The sequence below is a fragment of the Acomys russatus genome, chromosome 11 (genome assembly GCF_903995435.1).
Source record: "Acomys russatus chromosome 11, mAcoRus1.1, whole genome shotgun sequence".
In the NCBI taxonomy this organism is placed as follows: domain Eukaryota; kingdom Metazoa; phylum Chordata; class Mammalia; order Rodentia; family Muridae; genus Acomys; species Acomys russatus.
In genome coordinates, this window is record NC_067147.1 from 48,045,118 (window position 1) to 48,067,995 (window position 22,878).

Consider the following 22,878-nt stretch of genomic DNA (forward strand, 5'->3'; position numbering starts at 1 on the left):
CTAAAACATAAGGTATAGAAACATCTAAACAAAAACAAATTGATACTAGGGTCTTACTCAACAGCAGAGCACATGTGGCTCACACAAGGGTCCTAGGTCCCAGTACTACAAAGGAAAAATGAATTTTAAAATCAAACCAGTACGCGAAACAGAAGAAAACAAGAAAAAAAAAGGGGGGGGGGGTATGTTCAGATATAAGACGCAACCACTCCTCTTTACACTGAGACAAGTTGTGGTAAATATTCAAGAACTGCACGTGCCTTCAGAGGTGGGCCTCATCTTGTGATGCTGGCAGCTGTGCCACCATTCTCCATCTGTAAGATATAGGCTCTAAAGGTCTTCTGTCAATCAAACCGCCACTTAGGTTTGTTATAATGACCTACTGCTTATGAACCCAGCATGAGCACATTGTTTCACCTCGTTTTGTTACAAGTTCTATGAGAAATCTCTCTCTCTCTCTCTCTCTCTCTCTCTCTCTCTCTCTCTCTCTCTCTCTCTCTCTCTCTCTCTCAGCAAGAGAGGCGTGTCCTATCCTACACTGTGAAGGCACTGCCTATTTTGGTACTGAAGGCCAGATCTTGTGGATCCTACTCCAACACAGCACCCCTGTCTTGTGACCATCTAAGTTATGCAAAACCTACTTCACAGACCCCCGCCTTCCACCACAGCTTCTCAAGACGCCCACAGCATCTTTGTGCGTGTGTTGTAGGGGGGAGGTGCTCAGAGATGACCATGGTCACCACACTTCAAGCAGAGATCTTTAAGTACTGTGTGTTCCAATTGACAAAAAAGATGGATGTGATATTGCCTTTTCCTTGAAAGAAGGATTTGGGGGAGATGTGAGTGCACTGTGAGAGCTTTAGCCAGAAGACCGGCACAGCAGCCATCTGTTCACAACTTGGACAAATGGCTTCAGTCCCCAAGGTCCTGTCTCCCTATCTTTCCAGTAACCTAGGAATACTCTGAAGTACCACGACACCAACATTTACAAAGTCCCTTAGTCCTGACCAGACGCACAGAGCAACGTACTAGGCCCTCAAACGCTCAAGCGTTCCGAAACTAGATGGATTGTATTAACTCAAAAGAACTGCAGGATGCAAGAAAAATAACAAGTCACAAAACCAAACCGGACTGATGCAGAGAGGGAAACAATATACAGTGCAAAATATGAAAGAAAGGGAGAGGGATGCTTGCACAGGCTAGCTTAGCTCAGACTCTCCCACAGAGGTTGACTGTGTGCAAGCAACCAGGCACAGGACCTGGTTGACAACTAGAATGACAAAAAGACTCCACAAGTGGCATTTGTGGCTAGGTTTGTTTGTTGATCTATTGCCAACAGAGCCTAGATGCATGGCTTGGACACTGGCCAGAGGAGCAACAGGAACCAGGGTTAAATAAAGAGGAGGAAACCCGACTGCCAACAACAGGTTAATGTCAAATTTTGCTTTACCTGGGAGACACAAGAAACACGTGAAGAAAGCCTGAGTGTGGATATAAAGGTGCGGCGGTCTGTATTTTGAGGGAGATGTTGTGTATGCTCTAAAACTGCTGACTCTCACCCCACAGGAGGAGTTTGAGAAAGCCCCACAGCAACACAGACTCCAGGAAAAGAGAGTTTCTAAGCCCCACAGCGACACGGACTCCAGGAAAAGAGAGTTTCTAAGCCCCACAGCAACACGGACTCCAGGAAAAGAGAGTTTCTAAGCAACTCATTCCCTGACCGATTCTGCAGGCTCCAGCTCTTCACGGGAACAAAAATGACTTAATGAAATAAATACTGGGCTGTGCTACATCTCAATATGCTTCCATAACAGATTGCTACAAGTGCTGATGATTGAATAACTGACACCGAAGGAGCTACCCTTTTTAGGAAAGATCTTTTTCAGCTGTACAAGGCCATCATCATTAACTTAATCTGTGGTCATTTTTTTTTCCATACCCTAAGTTTTGACATGGTACACAACTAGTCATTCACAGTATATCCTCCTGAAAATCATCCCACACAGCATCGAATCTTTGTGTGTAAGTGTACAGTGGGAGTGCATGTGTGTATGTGTGTCCCTGAGTGTGAGAACACATGTGGAGGTCCAAAGTTCATGTCTGTATCTTCCTCAATCGCCTTCCACTTATATTTGCTGCAGGAGAGTCTCTCACTGAACCCAGAGTTCTCTGGTCAAGCTAGTCTGGCTGTCCAGATCGCCCCTGGAAAGTCCTGTCTCTGCCTCCCCAGTGATGGGCTGACAAACAGCCGCCGTGCCTGCCCAGCCTTCAGGTGGGTTCGAGGCATGTGAGCGCTCCAGTCCTCAGCCTTCAAAGCATGTGCTTTACCCACTAAGTGATCTCCCCAGCCTTGGAACATTGAATTTTAAGAAAATAAAGCCAAGCACAAGAAGTTTAAGTTGTGGAAAAAATGACACATGTGCAATAAATAAGTTATATAGTCTATATAATTAATTGTGCACGTGACTACAAAATGGCTTCTATCAGCACTAGCGATCAGCATGAACATCAACACGAGTGTAAAATCTGTCGTTGCCATTACCCACACTCCATCCATCTCAGAAGCTCCCCACCCTGGCTTAAAGTCACCTGATCACCTTAAAAAAAAAAAAAAAAAAAAATCAATGCTCATCCATGCCTTCCTACCAGGACAACTGAAGCAGAATCTTCTATTGGTGTATGAGCAGGTGAAAATTGGACGAGCGGACTTGTAGAAAGAAAGTCAGGGACACTGCTTTAAGGTTTCAAATCCTCTCCAATTTTTTACACCAGGGTTGAAGGAATGGGGAAAGCAGCAGTGTGCATTCAGGTCCATGACTCTGCTGAAGATCTGTCCCTGTACAGATGCTGGACCGCAGATGCTCTTGGCCCGTTCATACACATTTATCATTATACTGGTGGTTTAAGGCTAATTGTAACATATGCTAAGTTGATAGCCAACAATGTTTCAATCTAACAAACGGACTCTGATTTCCCACGCCTTGGCGAATCCAAATCATTTGTATCCATTTCTCAGAAAGTTTTGTTTCCTTTCCATAAGACGGAGCCAAAAAATAAACTGCAACAGCCAAAACTTTCAACGTTTTCCCCCTGCTGAAAATACATTTTTAAGTGGCATATCCCATACAAGGATCCAAATGTGGTAACTATTTATTTTATAGCCATCAACCTGAACTCGGCGATTTTATGATCCAAAATATAATAAAGGTATCACAAGAGCTGAGAACTCATGTTGCAAATCCTCATTAAAAAATTATCTTTGCTGAGACTGCCATTTAGGAAAGTAGTATTTATATGTTCCTAACCCCAGGCTAATAAAGGATTCAGGTCAGAGCATCCTTCTAGCAGGCATGTGTTCCTGGGCTCAAACTCCAACAGCCATCAATATCAGCATAGCAAACTCTATTGCCAGGTACCTGGGCATTTTGAAGAATTTTTTAAATTTGGTTTGTGGTTTTGTCTTTTGTTTTGTTGTTGTTGTTTGAGACAAGTTCTGACATTGTAGTCCAGGCTAGCCTAGTGCTCACTATAGGACCCAACCTAGCATGGAACTCACAGTAGTCCTCCCACTTTAAGCAACTAAGTGTGGGGGTTATAGGAATGAGCCCCCACAACAGCATTTGCAACTGTTTTCAGTTGTTTGCCATCTCCGAGGAAACAATGTGTAGGACAGATGGTCGGCTGACTTTTCTGGGTTCAAATCCTTCCACTAATCCTTATATCTTTCCAGTGAAGAACTACGGACCGTGATTAGCTCACATGAAATTATTTTATAAAGTTTAACCTGCTTGCTGAAAGAAAAATAAAGCGGGAAGGTGCACCCCTGCCCCTTGCTCTGCAATGGCACCCATTGGTTCTTTTGCTGAAAATGTCTTTCCACAGAGCCCCCCCCCCTTTAGACACTGTGGGGCTGGAGGTCTGGAAGACACGTAACCCTGTCTAAACCCTGCCCAGCAGCTCATCCGCAAGGCCTTTCTCCTCACCCCATCCCTTCCTCCATACTAGCCACACTTCTAAAGAACGCATTCTCAGAAAATCAAAATCCTGCTTAACACATGAGTCTCTAGAAGGCCTTGAAGTCTCAAGACTAGAAAAAAAGACTGTGACCCCACATCTCCCCCAATTTTACATTCCTGCCCCATGCATGACACTTACAAGGCCCTTCTCTTGAGTGTGCTGCTCAAGGGCAGGGGCCACCTGGGTACCCCTTTTCCTCCATAGCCTTGGCTCCAAAGGAAGACATCAGCTCTGAAGCCTCTCCCCTCTCCCCTCCCCCCTCCTTCCCTCCCTCTCCCCTTCTCCCTCCCTCCTTTTCTCTCTCACTCCCTCCCCTCTCTCTCTCCCACCCCTTTCTCTCCTCTTCTCCCTCCCTCCCTCCTTCTCTTTCTCACTCCCTCCCTCTCTCTCTCCCACCCCTTTCTCTCACTCTCTCCCTTCCTCTCTTCCCAATGCCTCCTGCTAAGAGCCTTGTCCCTCAGACTCAAGCTTTTTAGAAGCCAGATTTGCCTCTTCTTTGGTGTTTCCAAGACACCTAGCAGACAGGAGAGATTTGGGGTTCCCCTCTCAAAAAGGAACAGGTTTTCTTATCAGGAGATAAAAATAGCAACATGGAAGAAACACACATGAACGCTCCCATTAAGCCCTAGGAAACTGTCTCAAGTTTGCTAATGCCTCCCTATCAAGAGCCAAGAAGAGCTGGGCTTCTCCAACCCTCCAGATGTGGGGAGCGGTCCACACCGCACACCTCACACCTCCCCCAACAGCACCACTACTAGAGAAGATCCACTTTCTTACAAAAAAACGACACCAAGCTCCCAAAGCTTCATGCTCTCTTATTCATGGGAGATTAAGGCTCCCCAGTAATTCTAGAGTAACTAGGCTCAGGGGAACACAGTTTTTCATCTTCCTCCAAAACAATTGCTAATGGAAAACTCAAGAAAGAATGCCAAAAGGAAGCACAAGGGCCTGTACACTGCACCTGCCCACAGCTTCATCTCTTGCTCAGGGCCCTTGGTCCCTGTCTGTTACCATGGTAACAACAAACACCAGACACTGTGGGTGAGCAGTAGTTATCTATGATGACAAAAGTCTTCAGTCAGTGCAAAAGAAAGGAAGGCATATTCTACACCATCTGCATCCACCTGTGTGGGCAGGGGCGGGGTGAGGGTGGGGGTGGAAGAGTGGATAGGGTCAAAGAAATAAAAAGGAGACATGGCTAAACCCATCCCTCCACCACTAAAGTGCCCAAGACCACTCTTCTTCAGGAAAGAATTTACATCCAAATAAAAAGTTTAAACTGTAAGAGAGCCAGTTTAGGAAACCCACAAGCGCGACATATTTGACATCAGACAAGAACATCCAGGATAATCAATCATTTAATTCAGGGTCAAGTTACTTAGAGAAGCATAAAGTAATAAAATGTTCCCCTGAAGCAGTATTAGGGAAAACAAATACATACTGTACTGGCTTCTCTGTGTGTTGGACGTGGATGGATACACACACACACACACACACACACACACACACACACACACACACACAAGAACAGATAAAAACGGTATCAATGGGGAACTGGTGAGATCACACAGCAATTTAGAATATTTGTTGAAGTATTCATCTAGAGAACCCCAATTCAGTTCCCAGTACCCAGGACCAGCATGGGTACTGAGTTATAATCTCCTGTAACTCCAGCTCCAGGGGTTCTGATGCCGTCTTCTGGGTTCTACAACGACTGTACTCAACATGCAATTTGTCATGCACAGATACACTCAGACATATGAGAGAATGGTAAGATCAATGACTGGGCCAACTTGAGACCCACCCCATGGAAAAGAGCCAACCCATGTCACTATTAATGATACTCTGAAATGCTTACGGACAGGAGCTTAGCATAGCTGTCTTCTGAGAGGCTTCATCCAGCAGCTGAGAGAAACAGATGCAGAGATCCACAGCCAAACAAAAGGCTTGAAGAGTTTTGTAGAAGAGTTGGAGGAAAGATAAAAGGAGCCAGAGGGGTCAAGGACACTATAAGAAGACCTACAGAGTCAACCAACCTCAGCCCATGGGTGCACACCACAAACCAAAGAACAAACCTAGACCTTTACACATATATAGTAAATGTGCAGCTTGGTCAGCAGATGGGTCCCTTAGTAGGGGCTGTCTCTGACTCTGTTTCCTGCTTCTGGATCCCTTTCCCTAGCTGGGCTGCCTTGACAGGCCTCAGTGGGAAAGGATGTGCTTAGTCCTACTGCAAGTTGAGGTGCCAAGGTAGGTAGGCTGGTACCCCTTGGGGACCTCCCCTTCTCTGAGAAGGAGAGGGGGAGGGATGCAGGAGGGTGGAACTGGGAGGAGAGAAGGGAAAAGGATAGGATCGGGCCATAAAGTAATTAATTTTTTAAAAGAAAAAATAAATATAAATATAGCTACATTTAAGCATAAAGACTCAGCACTCGAAAAGGTGCCTTCATAAGCAACAGCTAACTGAATTCATTTTTAAATAATGAGGCAAAACCAGAGGAGTGTGAGCCATCCAACGTGTACAGAATAATGGCCAGTGGAGGACACGGCAGGAATTTTACCACCCTACTCTCCTTCCAACTAAAGACTAAGGCTGTCCCGTCTAAGACAAGTGACCTATCCATTCTGGGCTATAGGGGACCAAGTTTTCCTTGTAGAAAATTTCCCCTTAGAAGTCCATACTCCAGTTTCAAAAATGCCAAAAGCAATCTGCCTAAAGGGGCAGAAGTTTGGGGAGATAAATAAGTACTATTATTAGCCACCAGGGAGTATCTCTTTCAAGTTAGTTACACCATTAGCCCTTGTGGCTAGGCACAATTTATTGGTCAAACTCCAAAGAAACATACAGTATGTGATTACAAGTACAAAATAACCCTTCACTTAAAATACATGATGCATGCTTTGGGGGGTTCTGTGTATAGCCCAGTGCAGAGAGTGTCCTGGTGTTCCCATCAAAAGCCACAGAGATGCTAAGTGAACTTCCTCTTTGTCAGCCATTGGGACACAAGTACCTAACAGCCTTTGGCTTTGGTGACTCACCCTAGGAATATAGAATTGCACTGCCCCCCTCTTATACACTGTAACCCATCACCACCTTATACACTATAACCCCTCCCCACCTTATACACTGTAACACATTTCCCTGCCAAGGAAGGTCTGATTAGGACCTTCTCACAAGAGGGGTGAGAAGGGTGGATAGGAAACAGGATAGACAATGAGTAAGCCATGAACAACTGCCCGGGGGTGGAATGGAGGGGAACACAAGGGGAAAAAACCTGGAAGATCATTTCCATGTGTTGAGATGAAAGTTGCTGTTAGGCATGGAAAAGAAACTGAAGAGAACACTGATATGCTGAGCCACTACCTCCTTTGTAAAGAATAGACAGAGCCAAAGAATAGAAGATATCATTGCTAAAGTACTTTGCAAAGCAAGCCTGCCCCCCACCACACACACACACAAGTGCATCTAATGCAAACAGTTTAATCTATAGCCTAGTTCCCAGAAAATACTCAAAATTACTTTCATATATGTGTATAAAAAAGATGAGGATTACGTCTACAATTCTCTTTCAACGTAATATATGGGGTCACAGGTTAATTCTTTTCCTTTTTTACATTGATTACATTTTTATTCTAGACAATTTAGAAACAACTTGCAGTAATGACAACAGAAAAAGAATAAATGACAGGCAATTGAAATATGTCAATAATAATGAACACATAAATTTAATAAACATTTATTGTTTGGGCCAATTTCTCTGTGACAGTAAAAATTTTCTACAGAATCATTTCCTCCATTAAAAGGCATAGAAGTCTAAGTTTTCCCTCCAGAATCCTCTACACTGATTGCCTAACCCTTGGGATCCTATTCAGAGACAAGGACACTACAGATATGGTAAGCTAAACTGTGACTGTGGAGAATAGGGTGGGCCCCTAATCTCTTATGAAGAATGTGGAGGCTAGTTTTATATCAACTTCACACACATTATAGTCAACTGAAAAGTTACCTCCTTAATATCAGGCTCTGGACAAGCCTATATTCTCTTAAGTGATTGATATGGGAGGCATAGCCCATTGAAAGTGGTTATTACACCCTTGGGCTGGTGATCCTGGAAGCTTGGAGGGAGCAAGCTGCGTAAACCAGGATGAGCAAGCCAATAAGCAGCACTCCGCCATAGCTCTGCATCAGCTCCTGCCTCCAGGTTCCTGCCCTGTCTTAAGTTCCTGCCTTGATGGCCATCAATGATCAACCAGTGATGTAGAAATGTACGGAAAATAAATCGTTTCCTACCCGAGTTGCCTTTAGCCACGGTGTCGGATCACAGCACAATAGTAACCCTAACTAAAACAGAAACAGGCACCAGGATAATGGGGTGCTGATATGACAGACCTGACCATGTTTTGGGGAGGATTACAGAAGGACTTTGGAACCTCAGGCTAGAAAAGCCATTGAATAGTCAATGCTTGGTGAGCTGCTCTTGGGAGCGTTGAAAAAAATGCACATTTCCCTGGCTTGGGAAGCTTCAGACGGAAGCCAGGATGATCCAGGCTGTTTGACATTCTGAAGTAAGAACACATGGACTGAAAAGTCAGCTGTTGTTAACAAGAGACCAGCATCGCTGAGGTGAAATTTTGTGGGAAGTGTTTCCTCAGGGTCGGTACACAGAAGCTGTGTTCCAGAGGCAGCCAAGGTGGCAGCTGTACTTTGTCATGTGGAAGAGTTCCCCCAGACAGTACTAGTTTCTAACCATGAAGGTGTCATGGAGGGCAGCTGAGGCTTGCCACTGTGAAAGGTCAGACGAGGCCATTGGTGAGGGTGCAGCCTCAGTGGCAGTTGAAGACTCAGGATTGAAGGGGTCGTGGAGAGAAGCTGAGACTTGGTACCACTGTGAAAGGTTAGCATCCCTGAAGAGAGCCCAGGAGAGACTATTGAAGAAGGCATAGACCGCAGCACTTTGGAGATGCCAGGCCACAGGACAATGGCCAAGGACAGCAGCAGCCATGGTGGCGGAGCCAGCCTGAGCCCATGAGATGAACTGTGTGTACAGTGTCAACACTTTTAAAGGAGCCCAGAAGATTGTGAACTAATCCCAGACATTGGACTTCTGAGATAGTTATACCGTTGGGGTTCAGTTTTGCTTTGCTTTGATTGTGAGTGCGCACCCCTGGTTCCTTCCTCTTGGGAAAAGAAAGTCAAGCCAGTAAGCAAGCACCCCCTCCATGGCCTCTGCATCAGCTCCTGGCCCCAGGTTCCTGCCCTGTGTGAGTTCCGGCTTTTGACTGTCATTGATGATGAAGAGTGGTGTTGAAATGTAAGCAAATAAAAATCTTTTTGCCCCCAACTTGTTTTGAGTTATGATGTTTTCATCACAGTGTTAGTGACCCTAACCAAGACAAATGGTGTCCATAGGAAAGGAGAAAGTTTAGCCACATGTACCGAAAGCAGAAGGCCCCGTGGAGACGCAGCAGAAATCAGGTTGTGATGAACTGAGTAAATGAGAACAGTGGCCTGGACCAGACCCTCCCCAATGGCCTTCACATGACCCTGTCTGTACCCCAACCTTGCACAGCTAGACTCTAGAGCTGGGACAAAGCATGTTCGTCACGGGAGTGGGGCTCCCTATGTGTCCTCCAACAGCATAGGGACACAAAAAGTATGCGACGTGAAGGCTCTGTGTGTGACCCACACATCTTCCTAACAGTTTTTTTTTTTTTTTTTTTAGCTTTTGGTAGGGGAATTTTTCAGAAGCAGATTTCTTCTTTTCTCAATGCCCCTAGCCTTTTTTTTTTTTCCCCCTCACTCTCCTTGCCCTAGCTGCTGTTACGTGCTTAGCTTCCTGCCCAGGCCTGGCCTTACAACCACAGCATGTGTCTCCTTGACACACCCATCCACTTTCTCATAGCTTACTCACGGATGTGGTGGGAGACAGAATCGAACAGCGGCATGACTGTCCCGTCCCTTCAGGAGCAACCCAGCAGCATGGCAAGAACGTGGGTCTCTCTAATTGCAAGATGGGGCGAAGCAACCAGAAAGCTACAACAGCATCCCCAGAATGGTAGAGGCCAGAGGGGGAAAAAAGTCTGCACCGACCTCCAAACTTACTGACTCTGTTCTTTAAGCCGCTGTATTGTTGGGTTTTGCTGTGACAGGAAATTATTTGTCTTTTATCCCAACAGAGCATTAGGGACATAAAACATTTCAAAAACATGCGTGGTGTGGAAAAATAATGGACACAGGGGAGGTGGCTCACTTGGTAAAGCTGAATACTGCAGCCCATGCTTAAAGACAAAGACAGGCGGCAGGGCGCACTTGTCATCCCATTTTCAGGAAGGCAGAGACAGCTGAGGCCATGGAGCTCCCTGGCTAATGAGTCTAGCCTACCCTGTGACTTGCAGGCCAACTAAGAAAGTCTGCCCAAAAAACAAGGTAGCAAGCCACTGAGGAAGGCGCTCTGCACTTGATCTCTGGCCTCTACACGCACATACACAAATATGCATGCAGGTCAACACATGAGAGGGAAGGGAGGGAGGAAGGAGAAAGCAGGGAGAGGGAGAGGGAGAACCAAGCATGTCTTTGGTAGAAGCAATAACTGTAATCCCGTGGAAGAAACTGAAAGACGATAACCACGATAGCTTCAGAGATTAAAAAAAAAAAAAAAAGATATTTGACAATTTTACTGTGAAATTGTAGTTTAAACTGTGGGTTCTAGGATTCCCTATTCCAAATGATATATTCCTTTTTTTCTTCTAATTTGAAAAGGTTAAAAAGAGTAATTTAGCATACTTCAGCAAGTGTGATCAAATTAACATGACTTTTTACATAGATTTCCTTGACACATAAGGCCAAATGGCACAAAAGTCTATCGTCCCCCCTCCTCCATAGAGGAGATAACCCTCCGGACTTGAGAAGGTCTGAAAAATCCCCAGAGGGATTGAACTTAAGTCTCAGAAATGGAGGGATTTAAATTTTTGTTTGGGGCACACACCCCTAAGAGTGAAAGACACCCCAGCAGTTAGAAGAGAGAGCGTGCACCTTCGCAGACACACTTCAAACACCCGCAACACCGAGTGTGCTGGCTCGGACCTGTAATCCCAGCACTGATGGTGAGGCAGGAGAACTCCCTTGAGTTTTAAGTCCAGCCTAGGCTGCAGGGCATGACTCTGTCTCAAACAATGGATGCCAGGGAGCTTCGATGTGTCCCTATGGGAAAGTAGAATGTGTGGAGGGAGGCAACAGTTTCTCTTTGACTCCTGTCATGGCAGGGAGACCATGGCTCTGTTTCTGTCTCATTCAAGCACTGGCGTGTTTTTTTCCTGTAACCTCAGACCTTTGCCTTTCATCACACTGAGTTTTCCAGCATGAGCTTTTAAAGGCTTGTGGGCACCAGTCCCTCCCACTACAAACCTGCAGACTCTTTTCACCTGAAGACAAGAGCATTTCTAAGTCGGAGCCCAAGGGATACGTATGTTCCTAGATTTAGACATGTGTTTCTATTTGCACTGATATGACATTATACACACACACACACACACACACACACACACACACACACAAACATACACACACCAGATCACATCACAAAGGGTGATAAATACTAGCAAATTTTCTAAGAAAGTCCTGTAGGACAGCAGTATGGGCTGTGTTTTCATTTGGATTTTAATGTGTCCGAATCGCACGAGTCTAAATGGTCTTCCCATCTCTCTATGACATGAAGAAGAGTGACAAGGTAGAAAGCCCATCCCCACCATACCCCCTTGTGCCCCAAAGGGCACCTGTCTAGACTACAGCTGCCAGCTAGAGGCAGTTCTGTAACTGTGGCAGGCTAGCCTTCTCTGGGCCTGGCCCGCCTAGCCAGCCTGTCCCAGCTCACTACTCAGGAACTGGACACAATAGGGACATGAACCAGTGTCTCTATAGCTACAACAAGGGCTTTGATCACTTACAAGGCTCTGCTGTGGAAGCTCAAAGCACGGGTAGAAGACCAATGGCTTGGCCCATACTATTTGGCCAGCGACTACATCATCATTAGGTTTTTAGATGTTAAACCCCTCTTTTCGTGCATTTGTATGTGTGTAAATGGTGTCCAAGTGGGTGTACATACGTGTGCATGTGGAAGCCCAAATTCAACTTTATCTGCCATCCCTATCTCTCATTGACCAAGAACTCATCAACTAGGCTATACTGGCTTGCCAGTGAGCACCATGATCTGTGTAGCCTTACTTCACAGGTCTGGCATGAAAAGCGCCCACCCACCACCATTGTTGGTTTGTTGGTTTGGTTTGTTTTGTTTTTCACTTTGGTTCTGGGAATCGAACTCTGTTCCTCATGATCACATTTGCAGATGTTTTACTGATCAAGCCGCCCCCTCCCACAGCCCAAAACTTGAACACATTTGGAAAAGATCTCCCTGATCGAGGGATGCTCTTTATCACAGGGGATTGTGCTCCTCACTTGGCACAGTGAACCCTAAGTGCCTAAGTGCAGAGACTGTTCACACTTGTGGGTTTTTGCCTAGACTGTCCATGCAACTCCACTCCTGGTATGAATTCATGTATGTCACAGGTGCCACATAGTCCCCTAAGGCAGCACACCTGCCTCATTGGTTTTGGTCTCTCTAGCACGCAGCCTGTGACTGGTAAATAAATACTTTCAAAATGAAGAAACAATTTGAGGCCCAGGTATAAGGAAGCCTGCTTTTAAAACTCTTGGATAGAAACACAGATGCATGATGAATTTCATGCACATGCGCGCAAGCGCACGCACGCGTGCACACACACACACCACCACCACCACCACCACCACCACCACCACAAGTGGGCTGCATGGGAAGACAAGAGAATGAAGACTTTCTAGTGGCGCTCTCCGGTTATCACCTAACCTCACCCATAGTCCCAGGTTCCTCTGCCATGGCTGCCTCTCCAGACATGCTCTCTGAATCCAGACCCAAGGGTATGAGCATAATAAAACAAGGAAGGAAGAAAACTGTGGACTCTGATCCATCTTTTCAAAAGGAAAGGCCTCCCCCACCCCCGCCCCATATGAAAGACTTTCTGAGAAAGAAAACTCAAGTTCATCAGCCAACATTCCAATTTCTCACCATCATCTTTTCGACTGGACCTGACCATATTTACCCTTGCTATGTGTGTGGCTGGTCCTTGCTGTGTGTGTGGCTGTTCCAACTGGCCTCAGTGAAGGTCAGAACAGTCAGGGGACAGCAGGGACAGGACAGGCATGGCAGCTGATGTTGAGCAAGCAGGTCTCAAGAGCCACCTTGTACTAGTTACAGACCAAGCCATGTTCCGCTCACCAGCAAGAGGGACAGTCTAAGAAATGTCCACCCACCTCTAGGCCAGACAAGGCCTGGGTGAGAGGAAGTGAAACATGCCAAGAGCCAGTGAACCGGACAGATCTGTACTGATCTGGGTATCAGAAACCAGCCCGGCATCTTTGGTGGAGCTGCAGACACAAGGCTGTTTCCCATATAGCCCCAAGCCAAGTAAGAGTGAAAGGTCACTCACCTTTTGAAAAAAGTCTTCCCCGCTTCTGCCTTTTCCTTCAGCTGCAGCTGTAAAAAAAAAAAAAATGGGCACATTTAAAATACTTTCTTCATTCCGGTGTCTGTATTCAAAACCCTCAAGTCCCAGGTCTGTGAACGTAAAGGCAGTAACAATGCCACCCTGGCATTAATGAATTAGTTAAGCATGAGATACAAAACCCCATCAGTTACACGTCTTTGGATTTAGTGGAAGAACCCTAAGTCTGTCTCCACACTGACATGACAGTGGCCCTGCCTCTCCACAGTCACAAGACTGTAAGAACGGACCACGTCAAAGCCATCGTCCATGCTCCCTACACTTCCCCTCTGTAATGGAGCCCAGGCATCTGGGCACATCCAACACAGGCAGCCCACTTCTAAGCTGGTTAAGTCGTATGCTCGTGAGAACTGAAGTTTCCAGGGAGAAGAAAAGTTATGCCTTTATTGGAGAGTTTGGCTAGAACTAATTGAATGTAGATAACTTGGAAAGCCTGTATTACTGTTAAGCCCTGCTCATTCACTGATCATGTCTGTGTCAGAACTAGCATCCTTGTGATTATCAGGGGTGACACCTTCTGTGGGTTATATTAACTTAGACCATTAGTATCTACCAACTCCAACCAAAGAATGCCCCTCAGATAGCACCTGATACGACAGCAGATCCCTCCGCTTTGATGTAACCCACCTACTGCTATTTCCACCAAATGCACTTGAAAAAAAATGCCTTGGGAGGGGGGGACTTAGAAAAGCGTTTTGTTCTGTAACTAAAACCTCTTCATGAAACCATTTCCTTGTAGGAACATGTTCCTTGGGGCAACCTGAATCCATGTTCCCAGGCCAAGTCACTCATGTTCGGCTTAAGAATAAACTTTTACTCTCTTTGACGGGGGAGCTGTGTTTTATGTCAGTAGTTTAAATGGCTAAACGCTGTTCCAGGACCTCAGCTGGTCTCTCACACTACTTCACTCCATTCACTCACATAAGGGGGAAGGTAGCACCACTGAGCTACTGAGACAAGCAAACTGAGGGAGGACGCACGCCCTGGGTTATCCAAACAGGCCAATAGCAACCACATCCTTATAATAATGAAGCACAGGGGGTCAGAATACAAAGATGTGGAGAAACAAGTACAGAGATCAGAAAGGAGGAAGATTTAAAAGAGGAGGTGGGGGGGGGCGGCCATGGGAGAAGGAATGCATGTGGCTTCCTGAACTGGAAGTCAAAGAAAGGCAGGATTCCCACAGCCTCTGAGGTGACGTGACCCTGCTAAGACCTTGACTTCAGCCCAGAGAGATGCACTTCAGACTTCTAAGAGGATGTCAGCTGTGCTGGGCCACTAGAACGGTGGCAGTTTGTCACAGCGGCAACACACATTACGCCTTGACGCCAATACCTTTATACTCCCTTCCTGCACCAAACTCATACAGTCAGTGCGCCCTCAGAAGACACTGCAGAGAGGAAGCCTCTGTTGTTTACCCTGTGAAGTCAACTGCCTACCTTGGGCACCTGTCAACACTACAGCACTAAGACAACAGCGTGCATTCCCTAAGCTCCTATGGTCAAGGCAAAACACCCTGATCGGATTCTTGATTGTATTGCTGTCTCAGATGCCACCTCAGGCTCCTCTATGACTGACACTTTTTAAGACGTTCTCTGTACTTAGAGCCTGGGGTGGTTGGGTCTCCTTGGGAACTTTTACTGACTTTCAGAAACAAAACTGTCAAGGTTGTAGCAGTCAAGAGAAAACATGCCCTGCCTTCTTTTTCCTCAAACATGGATCCTTCGGGGTTCTAACTCGGGAGTCCTCCTCTCAAATGCACCCCATTTTCTCAGTACAAAAACCCCAAATTCCTCCCAAGAAGTTACCGTTTGAGGGATGAAGGGGTGAGGTCAACATGGAATATTTTTCTCCGTGTAAACTCAGACATTGAACATGCTGAGTCCATAGACCCAGGAAAGAACAGAGACAGTTACTCTCAGCCCACAACTATCTGGGTCCTATGCCAAGGAAAAGAAACAGCCAAGTACGGACCCTCAGCTCACACCCCTGACCATGTAAAGGGCCAAAGCCACCCAACCAGTGAGGCAAAACCAGAATCACAGTTCAGTTCTATCAATGACCTTCCCGAAGACATCTGCAGACCCCTACTGCTGTCCACCTTAAACTTTACATGAGTTTGAGTATTTCTCTTCTTGTAACAGAAGTTAAGTCCTTGGCATCCCCCCCCCCAGCACCCTCCCCCCACCCCATGGGAAAGCAGGGCAGCTACTGCTTAGCCCTGAGGAGGAAAGAGGACTTCGGGTGGACCACCAGAGAGCTGGATTCCAAGGGAAAAATAAGAAACACAATACTATCTTCATTATCTTTGGACAGAAAGATGTTGCCTGTGAAATAAGCCAACCTATGTTCTACGCTGTGGGGCCGTTTGACCACTGAAGTCTTGTTATATTCTGTGGGGAAACCATTCTCCCTTGGGTCTGAGACCTTACACGCTAAGGCTTCTCTGTCCCCTTCTCCCACAACGGCATGGAAAGTGCATCATAATTCAACGTTAATTTTTTTAACCGATCTTTACAATATGACTCTGGCATGATGTTCCAAGGCTTACTCTCTTGGATTTTTAAAACCTTGGCTTTTTCCTGCCAATGAAAGCAGTTGCCTCTCTCTTCCTGACATACAACTCCAGGATTAAATTCCTTCGATACTACTGAAATATGGCTGGCTAAATGTGCAGGCGCTGGGTTTTGTATTTTGAGCTGAACAGCTCGTTTTTATGTTTATTATAATTTCTCCAGGGCTCTGCCATGTTTTATTTCATATTTTTTGCCTCACAAGAAATATGGGATGGCAAAGTCCCTGCCAATAAAAACGGGAGAAGTTGAAACAGGTGTAAACTATTACCCAGAACTGCCCCCCCAACTCCAGAGCACTCCTGAGTAATTCCTGAATTAAAGGGGGTGGGGCTCTTTTTTTTTTTTTTTTTTTTTTAAGTCTTCCTAGGGATCAAGGAAACTTCTGTTTAAATATCCTTTTCCCTTCCAACAGCTTTTCTTTTCATGGCATTTGATGCTTCATGGGCCTAAGTCTGAAAACGCAGGGATGGGGAAATTTAGATTTAAAACATAATATGAAGCATCATTCAGCATTACTGAGACAAGCAATAAGATTTCCCTTTTATGGAATATGAGACCTGGAAAAAAAAAAAAGCTTAAATTAAAAACAATAGTTATGGTCCAGCAAGATGGTTCAGTGGGTAAAAGTGCTCTGCCAAAAGCCTGATGACCTCAGTTTGTTCCCTGGCACCCGGAAGGTCGAAAGACTAAAAAGACACACACAAGTTGTCCTTTGGCTTCTACAAGCACTCTGTGGCACGCAACACACACACACACACACACACACACACACACACACACACACACACACAAAATAATTGTAATAAAATATCTTTTAACGACTGTAAAATGTTTTTTCAAATATATACATTCCTTTTTTATTCCCTTTTCCGATGGGGAGGGGGTATTGCAAGTGTGTATGTCTACGGGTGAGTGCATACATACTAAACCATATGCATGGAGGTCAGGGGACAACCTCAGATGTCAATCATCTTGCCTAAGATAGGGTCTTCGTGATGTTTCACCACTGAGTCTGCCACACTGGTGTGATTGATTCTGGGCCGCCTCTGTCTCCCACAGAGGTGCACATCAAAACGCCCTGATTTACATGGGTTCTGCGGATATGAATTCAGGTCCACGGGCAACACAGCAAGCACGCTACCTACCAAGCCAACTCCCCAGCCCTGCTTTTAAATCCATCTCATTAGTTTTTGTTTTGTTGCTTTTTCACTTGGAACACAATCTACTACAGCATTATGTGCAACGAAGTTGCTTTCTGGTTGCCAGGCAGACAAACTGTTGCTGTTCAAGAAGCAAAATTCTTGCCTAATATGTTTATAAAACATTCAACTTCTAATCACTTTAACTGAGCTGTGTTAAAAAGTAGTGCCACACATTGTACTTTGTATAGTAACTATTTCCAGAAAACTTCCCTGGGAGCTGGCCAGTTCCACTGAAAGGGAAAAAAGGAAGCGATAGTTGAGGCTTCCGTGTCCACCTCCATCTAGAGAAATCTTGGAAAATCATGCCTACACTGTGGACTGGCAGCAAAGCTTTGAGAAGAGCAGTCGTAGAGTCTATGTTTGAAGCGTTTTGCGATTCTTAATTTTATGTTTTATTTCAAATCTTACTAGAAAAAAAAAAAAAAAAAAAGAACCATCTGAGTACCATATAACTCACCCCAGCAAGCACGGAGTCTTGCAGACACTTCCCACAGTGCTTTCCTATCTGGTTCTCAGAGCTCACTGCAAACAACCTCAAACCTACCAGTGCGAAGGAAACATGTTAAGTCTACTGAAACAACATAAATGACAAAAAAGAAAAAAAAAACAGAAAAACACCATTTTCTATTAACACTGGCTGGGTATAAAGAGTAGTTCTCAGTATATCTCTCTCTGAGACACTGGCTTATTTTTACACCTCAGTCTCTACGGTCCTGAGGCTGGAAAGATGGCAGATGAGTGCAAGCGATACTCTTGCAGAAGATCTGAGTTCAGTTCACAGCATCCACACTGGGTGGTGGTTTTCATAATGTGAGTCTTAACTGACACCCTCTTCTAGGCTCGAGCATACATGTGCACATAGTTGCACACATACATGTACACACACACACACATACAGACTTCAATACCCTACTCTGCCCAGGCCGTCAGACAATAACCAAATGGAAAAGCGCTAGAGCTACATGACACCAATCAAATGGATCCAGGAGACATCTACAGAACATTCCACCCAAACACAAAAAAATATCCTCTTATTGGAGCCGGTTCTCATAGAATTTTCTCCAAAACTAACCACAAATTAGAACACAAAGCAAATCCCAACATATATAAGAAAACTGAAGTAACCACTCTGCATCCTGTCTAGCTTACACCACCATGGATTGAAACTGGGTATCAATTGCAACTAAAGAGCAGAAAGTATACAAGCTCATGGAAACCAAACAGATCACAGCCAAATGAAAACGAGTCAAGAGAGAAATAAAAAAAGAACCAAAAAACTTTTTAGAATTGAAAGACAATGAAAATAAAAACATACTCAAACCTCCAAGACACAATGAAGGCAGTTCTGAGAGGCAAGTTCACAGCACTCAACGGAAACCTAGTACTATAGATGCTTCCTAAAATACAGACTTACACGAGGGGGATCTAAATGGAGACACTATATAATAGGAAAGACGCCATACCCTCTAGACATCTTATGCCACCAAGTAAAACTTCCAGTGCCTGGAACAGGTTATATTTGGTTGAGGGGCCCCATGGAAACCCCCAAGTACAAACATGCAATAGCCAAGGCTATTGACTACTCCCCACAACCTGATGGTAAGGCCATATTGCAGCAGAGAACACATACTTACGTCATCAAACAGGGGGCTGGTGTCTAACTATAAGCTTCCTCCCTAGGGAGTAAGGTTCATGGTACTGGAGGGTACTCTGCTCACTACTGGAGGAGAGGGTAGACACCAACCCAGATACAAAACCTGCAACCTACAGCAGTCACCTCCAGTGAGACATACTGGCTCAACTGTGGCATAAATGTTATAGGAGTAACCAACTGGTTATTGATCAAACTTAAAGCCCACTCCATAAGACAGAGCCCATACCTGACACCAATAAAACACCCATGAACATTAGACTAAACAGGTCACTGACATAGGGGAAAACCTACGACTATATCCTGCTGAAGAAACAGCAATGAAATTACGCCAGACGTCATATTGCTAAACCCATGGATCAGAGCCTTGCTCAACCCACATCAGAAAAGTGTCTAACAATGGGTGGAAATTAACACAGAGGCCCACGACTAGACAGTGTACAGAGAGCAAGAGATTTAGGAAGCAGTCAGCCCGAAATGGGACTGGGATGTATTCATCAAACCCCTCCCTCAAGACTTAGGGAGCTATGGAGAAGGGAGCGTGGAAAAATTGTAGGACTAGGAGGTAATGGGTGACTCCAAGGAAACAGTGTCTTCCAGACACAACACAAGTGACATATATATTAACTCACAGATACTGTAGCAGCATGCATGAGGTCTACAGAGGAAGACAAGGTTCCCATCCCTAACCCAGAAGCTATTCTCAATTTCCTAAGGGAAAATCCATTTTCTCCAGTGAAGTCTCACTGGGTCTAACAAACCACACGTCACGGCAGGGCCCAAGCCCAGGAATCGCTGGTCAACACAAAATGAACTCAATGCTATTTTCGTGGACTTTTTGTTTCACTTGCTTTGTTTCGGCTTTTTTTTTTTTTTTTTTTTTTTCTTTTGCTTGTTTTGGTTTTCATTTTTGTATTTTTGTGGGGTTTGTGTTTGTGTTTTTTTTTTTTTTTTTTTTTTTTTTGAGATAGGAGAAAGAGAGATGGAGAAAAAGGACAAAAAGTCGGGTGGTTAGGGATGTGGAGGGAATCTGAGGGATGGAAAAAAATATGATCAAAATATATTGTATAATTTTGTAAATAAAAAAAAGAAATCACCGGGTGGCGGCCATCTTGTTTAAAAATGTGTACATGTGCATGCACACATGAGCACAAATATAAAGTCGCGTGCATTTCTGTGTGTATATATGTTAGGAAGAACTGCACAAAACACTCACAGTTGTCACCTGAGTGGCAGAGGCACCATTAGTTCATAGAAAACCATTTAAATAGCTTGCATTATTTTCTTAGTTGGGAATAAAATCATTTTCAAATCTACCTCCCTACTGAAGAGAGAAATAAGTTATTACCATTTATGGTTTGTGACAGTATCATTTCAGGATCAAAGGCAGCCTGGAAAATATATGAGACAGAGACTAGTTGAGGAGGCAGGATACACCATACTGCACAAGGGGAGTGCAGTGCGTGTGCAAGTGGGTGTGCAAGAGCATTGTGCCAGACCTGGATCCCAGACCTGCTGGGACTTTCAAGACTGGAGCAATGACAGTTGCTCGGATCTCAGATGACAAAGGTGTTATGCAGCCCTGATGAAAACCATGCATGCCCTCCTCAGGCTGCAGTTTTGTGGGAAAGATAGTAAAACAGACAGCCCTTACACATAGAACTTCAGATATGCCTGGAACACATTTGTTTCTGATTTGAAACAAGTTGACTTGACCTATTGTTGTGTTATTGCAAACCAGGAGAAATATAAACTCCAGCCCATTAAACAGCCATCCACATAAAACCCTTAAATGGTTTCATGGCTGCGGGTTGGGGCAGACATTAAGGAAGTGATCACCAAGGCTACGTGTTTTATTTTAAACTGCTCTGATTCTTTCTGCCATCCCAACAATACCAACAAACCCTTTTCTTCCCTCTTCAAAATGTCCCCAGGCTTTTAAACAACTCCAGCCTGGGTCTCATGCTGCTGGGTCCACCATTTGGAAATGTTTCTTGTTTTAGCCCTGTCAAGCCTGGGGCTGCACTTGCCACTTGAATCTTTCCAGTCTGTGTTGGATAACAGAAAAGTGAGTCATTATTCCCCAGAGTGCTGCTCTACAGTGGAAAGACAATGTTCACCTCCAATGCAATTCCAAGCTTTATAACTACGTTAAGGTAGAGAAGAAACAGGTGAAATCAGTTTTACTAGTATGCCTGTTTAATCCAAGATATAAAGGTCTTATCGTTTCAACACATAATCAAACATTAATGGGACTTTTGACTTTTGTTTTGCACTGTTTAAAGTCCTCTGTCTGATTCATACCATGCTTCTCAACTGTCACACTGTGTCTCAAGTGTTCGTAGTCACATGGAGCTAGTGACTGCTGCAGTGGATGGTGTGGCTCTGTTGGAAGGGTGCATAAACTCACCGTGGGATGCTAGGTGTCCAGAACTCTGCGGAACTATACAAAGGCTATGAATATCCTTTAGCTATGAATAAAAGAAGTGTTTAAACTATACTGATGCTATACAAACACCCAGGGTTGTAAAACTGTGTTAAGCGGGCTCAATGATGCTTTAGGAATGACTTAGGTTAAGTAGAAGAGGGCCGCAACATAAGACTTTGCTGTAACACAACCTGTGGTTGACCAGTTGTACTGAAATTCCATTGATGTGTGTTGGCATCATTAGTCCACAAGCAAGTCATCATCATCAAACCGGTATGTAACAAGTCTGAGCATTCTCTATCCAGTTACTAGGAAAGTTCATGTCACTATGTTGACATACATGCACTTCCTATGTGCTTAGATTTTTGTGAATAGCAATTAACTTAGATTTATAACAATACATGTTTTCTGATACCAAAATGTCATAGTTAGCCACCTTACAAAACTGGATCTCAGTGCCTCAAGTGGGCCAGGACTACTCCAATGCCTTCCATACTCTTCGTTATTGTTCTTAGTTTTGTTAAAATGTTTGGTTGGAAATGCAAATTACATATATATGTATATTTGAATTAAAACTGTATACAATATATTCTAATCACACTTTACCCTACCCCAAGTCCTCCACGATCCTCCCCACCCCGCCCACCCAACTCCACATCCTTTCTTTCTCTCTCTTCAGAAAACAATCCATCCAGCAAAAAGAACCAGAATAAAACTTTTTAAAAATTAAAATTAAAAAAACCACAAAGAAAAAAAGCTCCAGAAACACAACATAAAAACAAAATCAGAAAGCAAAAGGCCAATTAAGACAAAAAATGCCCAAATAAAGCCATATGAGACCAAAGGCCTACAAAAAAAAATTTTTTAAACCACTGAGTTCATTTCATGTTGGCCATTGACTGCTAGGCATGGGGCTTACCCTTAAGTGTTGTTTATATACCCAGTAAGACTTCACTTGAGAAAAATCTCCTTTTCCTGTGCATGCAGATGTCAACTGGAAATAGCTTCTGGGTTAGGAGTGAGAGCTTGTATCCACTTTACCCTTCCCAGCACTGGGACTCTGACTGGCTTGTCTTAAGCTTGTGTAGGCCCTGTGTGTGCTGCCATAGTCTCTGTGAGTTCATACGTGTGCTAAGTCCCGTTGTATCCAGAAAAAACACTGTTTCAGGGGAAAGCAATTTTAAAAATAGTTTCAGTGGAGATCTTAAGTTACGGTAGCCATTCCATTGCTTACCTATGCCCCTGGCCCAAATTGCCAAGGATTGACAATTGCTCTCCTTTCTTTTCATGCCCATAACCACAGAGGCAAGGAAAAAACAAACAAACAAAGGGTAGGGGTGGGAAGGATACAGACAGGGAAGAAAAGAGCTGAGGAGAGGAAGACCAAGGAGAAAGAGGAGAAAAGAAAGA

The 22,878-nt window shown here is 44.6% G+C and overlaps 1 protein-coding gene across 1 annotated transcript in view; it reads right to left on the reverse strand.

Annotated features, from left to right (window-relative positions):
- Positions 1–22,878, reverse strand: part of Bicc1 (BicC family RNA binding protein 1) — a 220,032-nt gene that overhangs the window by 134,206 nt on the left and 62,948 nt on the right. The window contains exon 2 of the mRNA XM_051153203.1: positions 13,537–13,583. Coding sequence (XP_051009160.1) covers positions 13,537–13,583 — 47 coding nt within the window. The remainder of the gene's footprint in view (positions 1–13,536; positions 13,584–22,878) is intronic.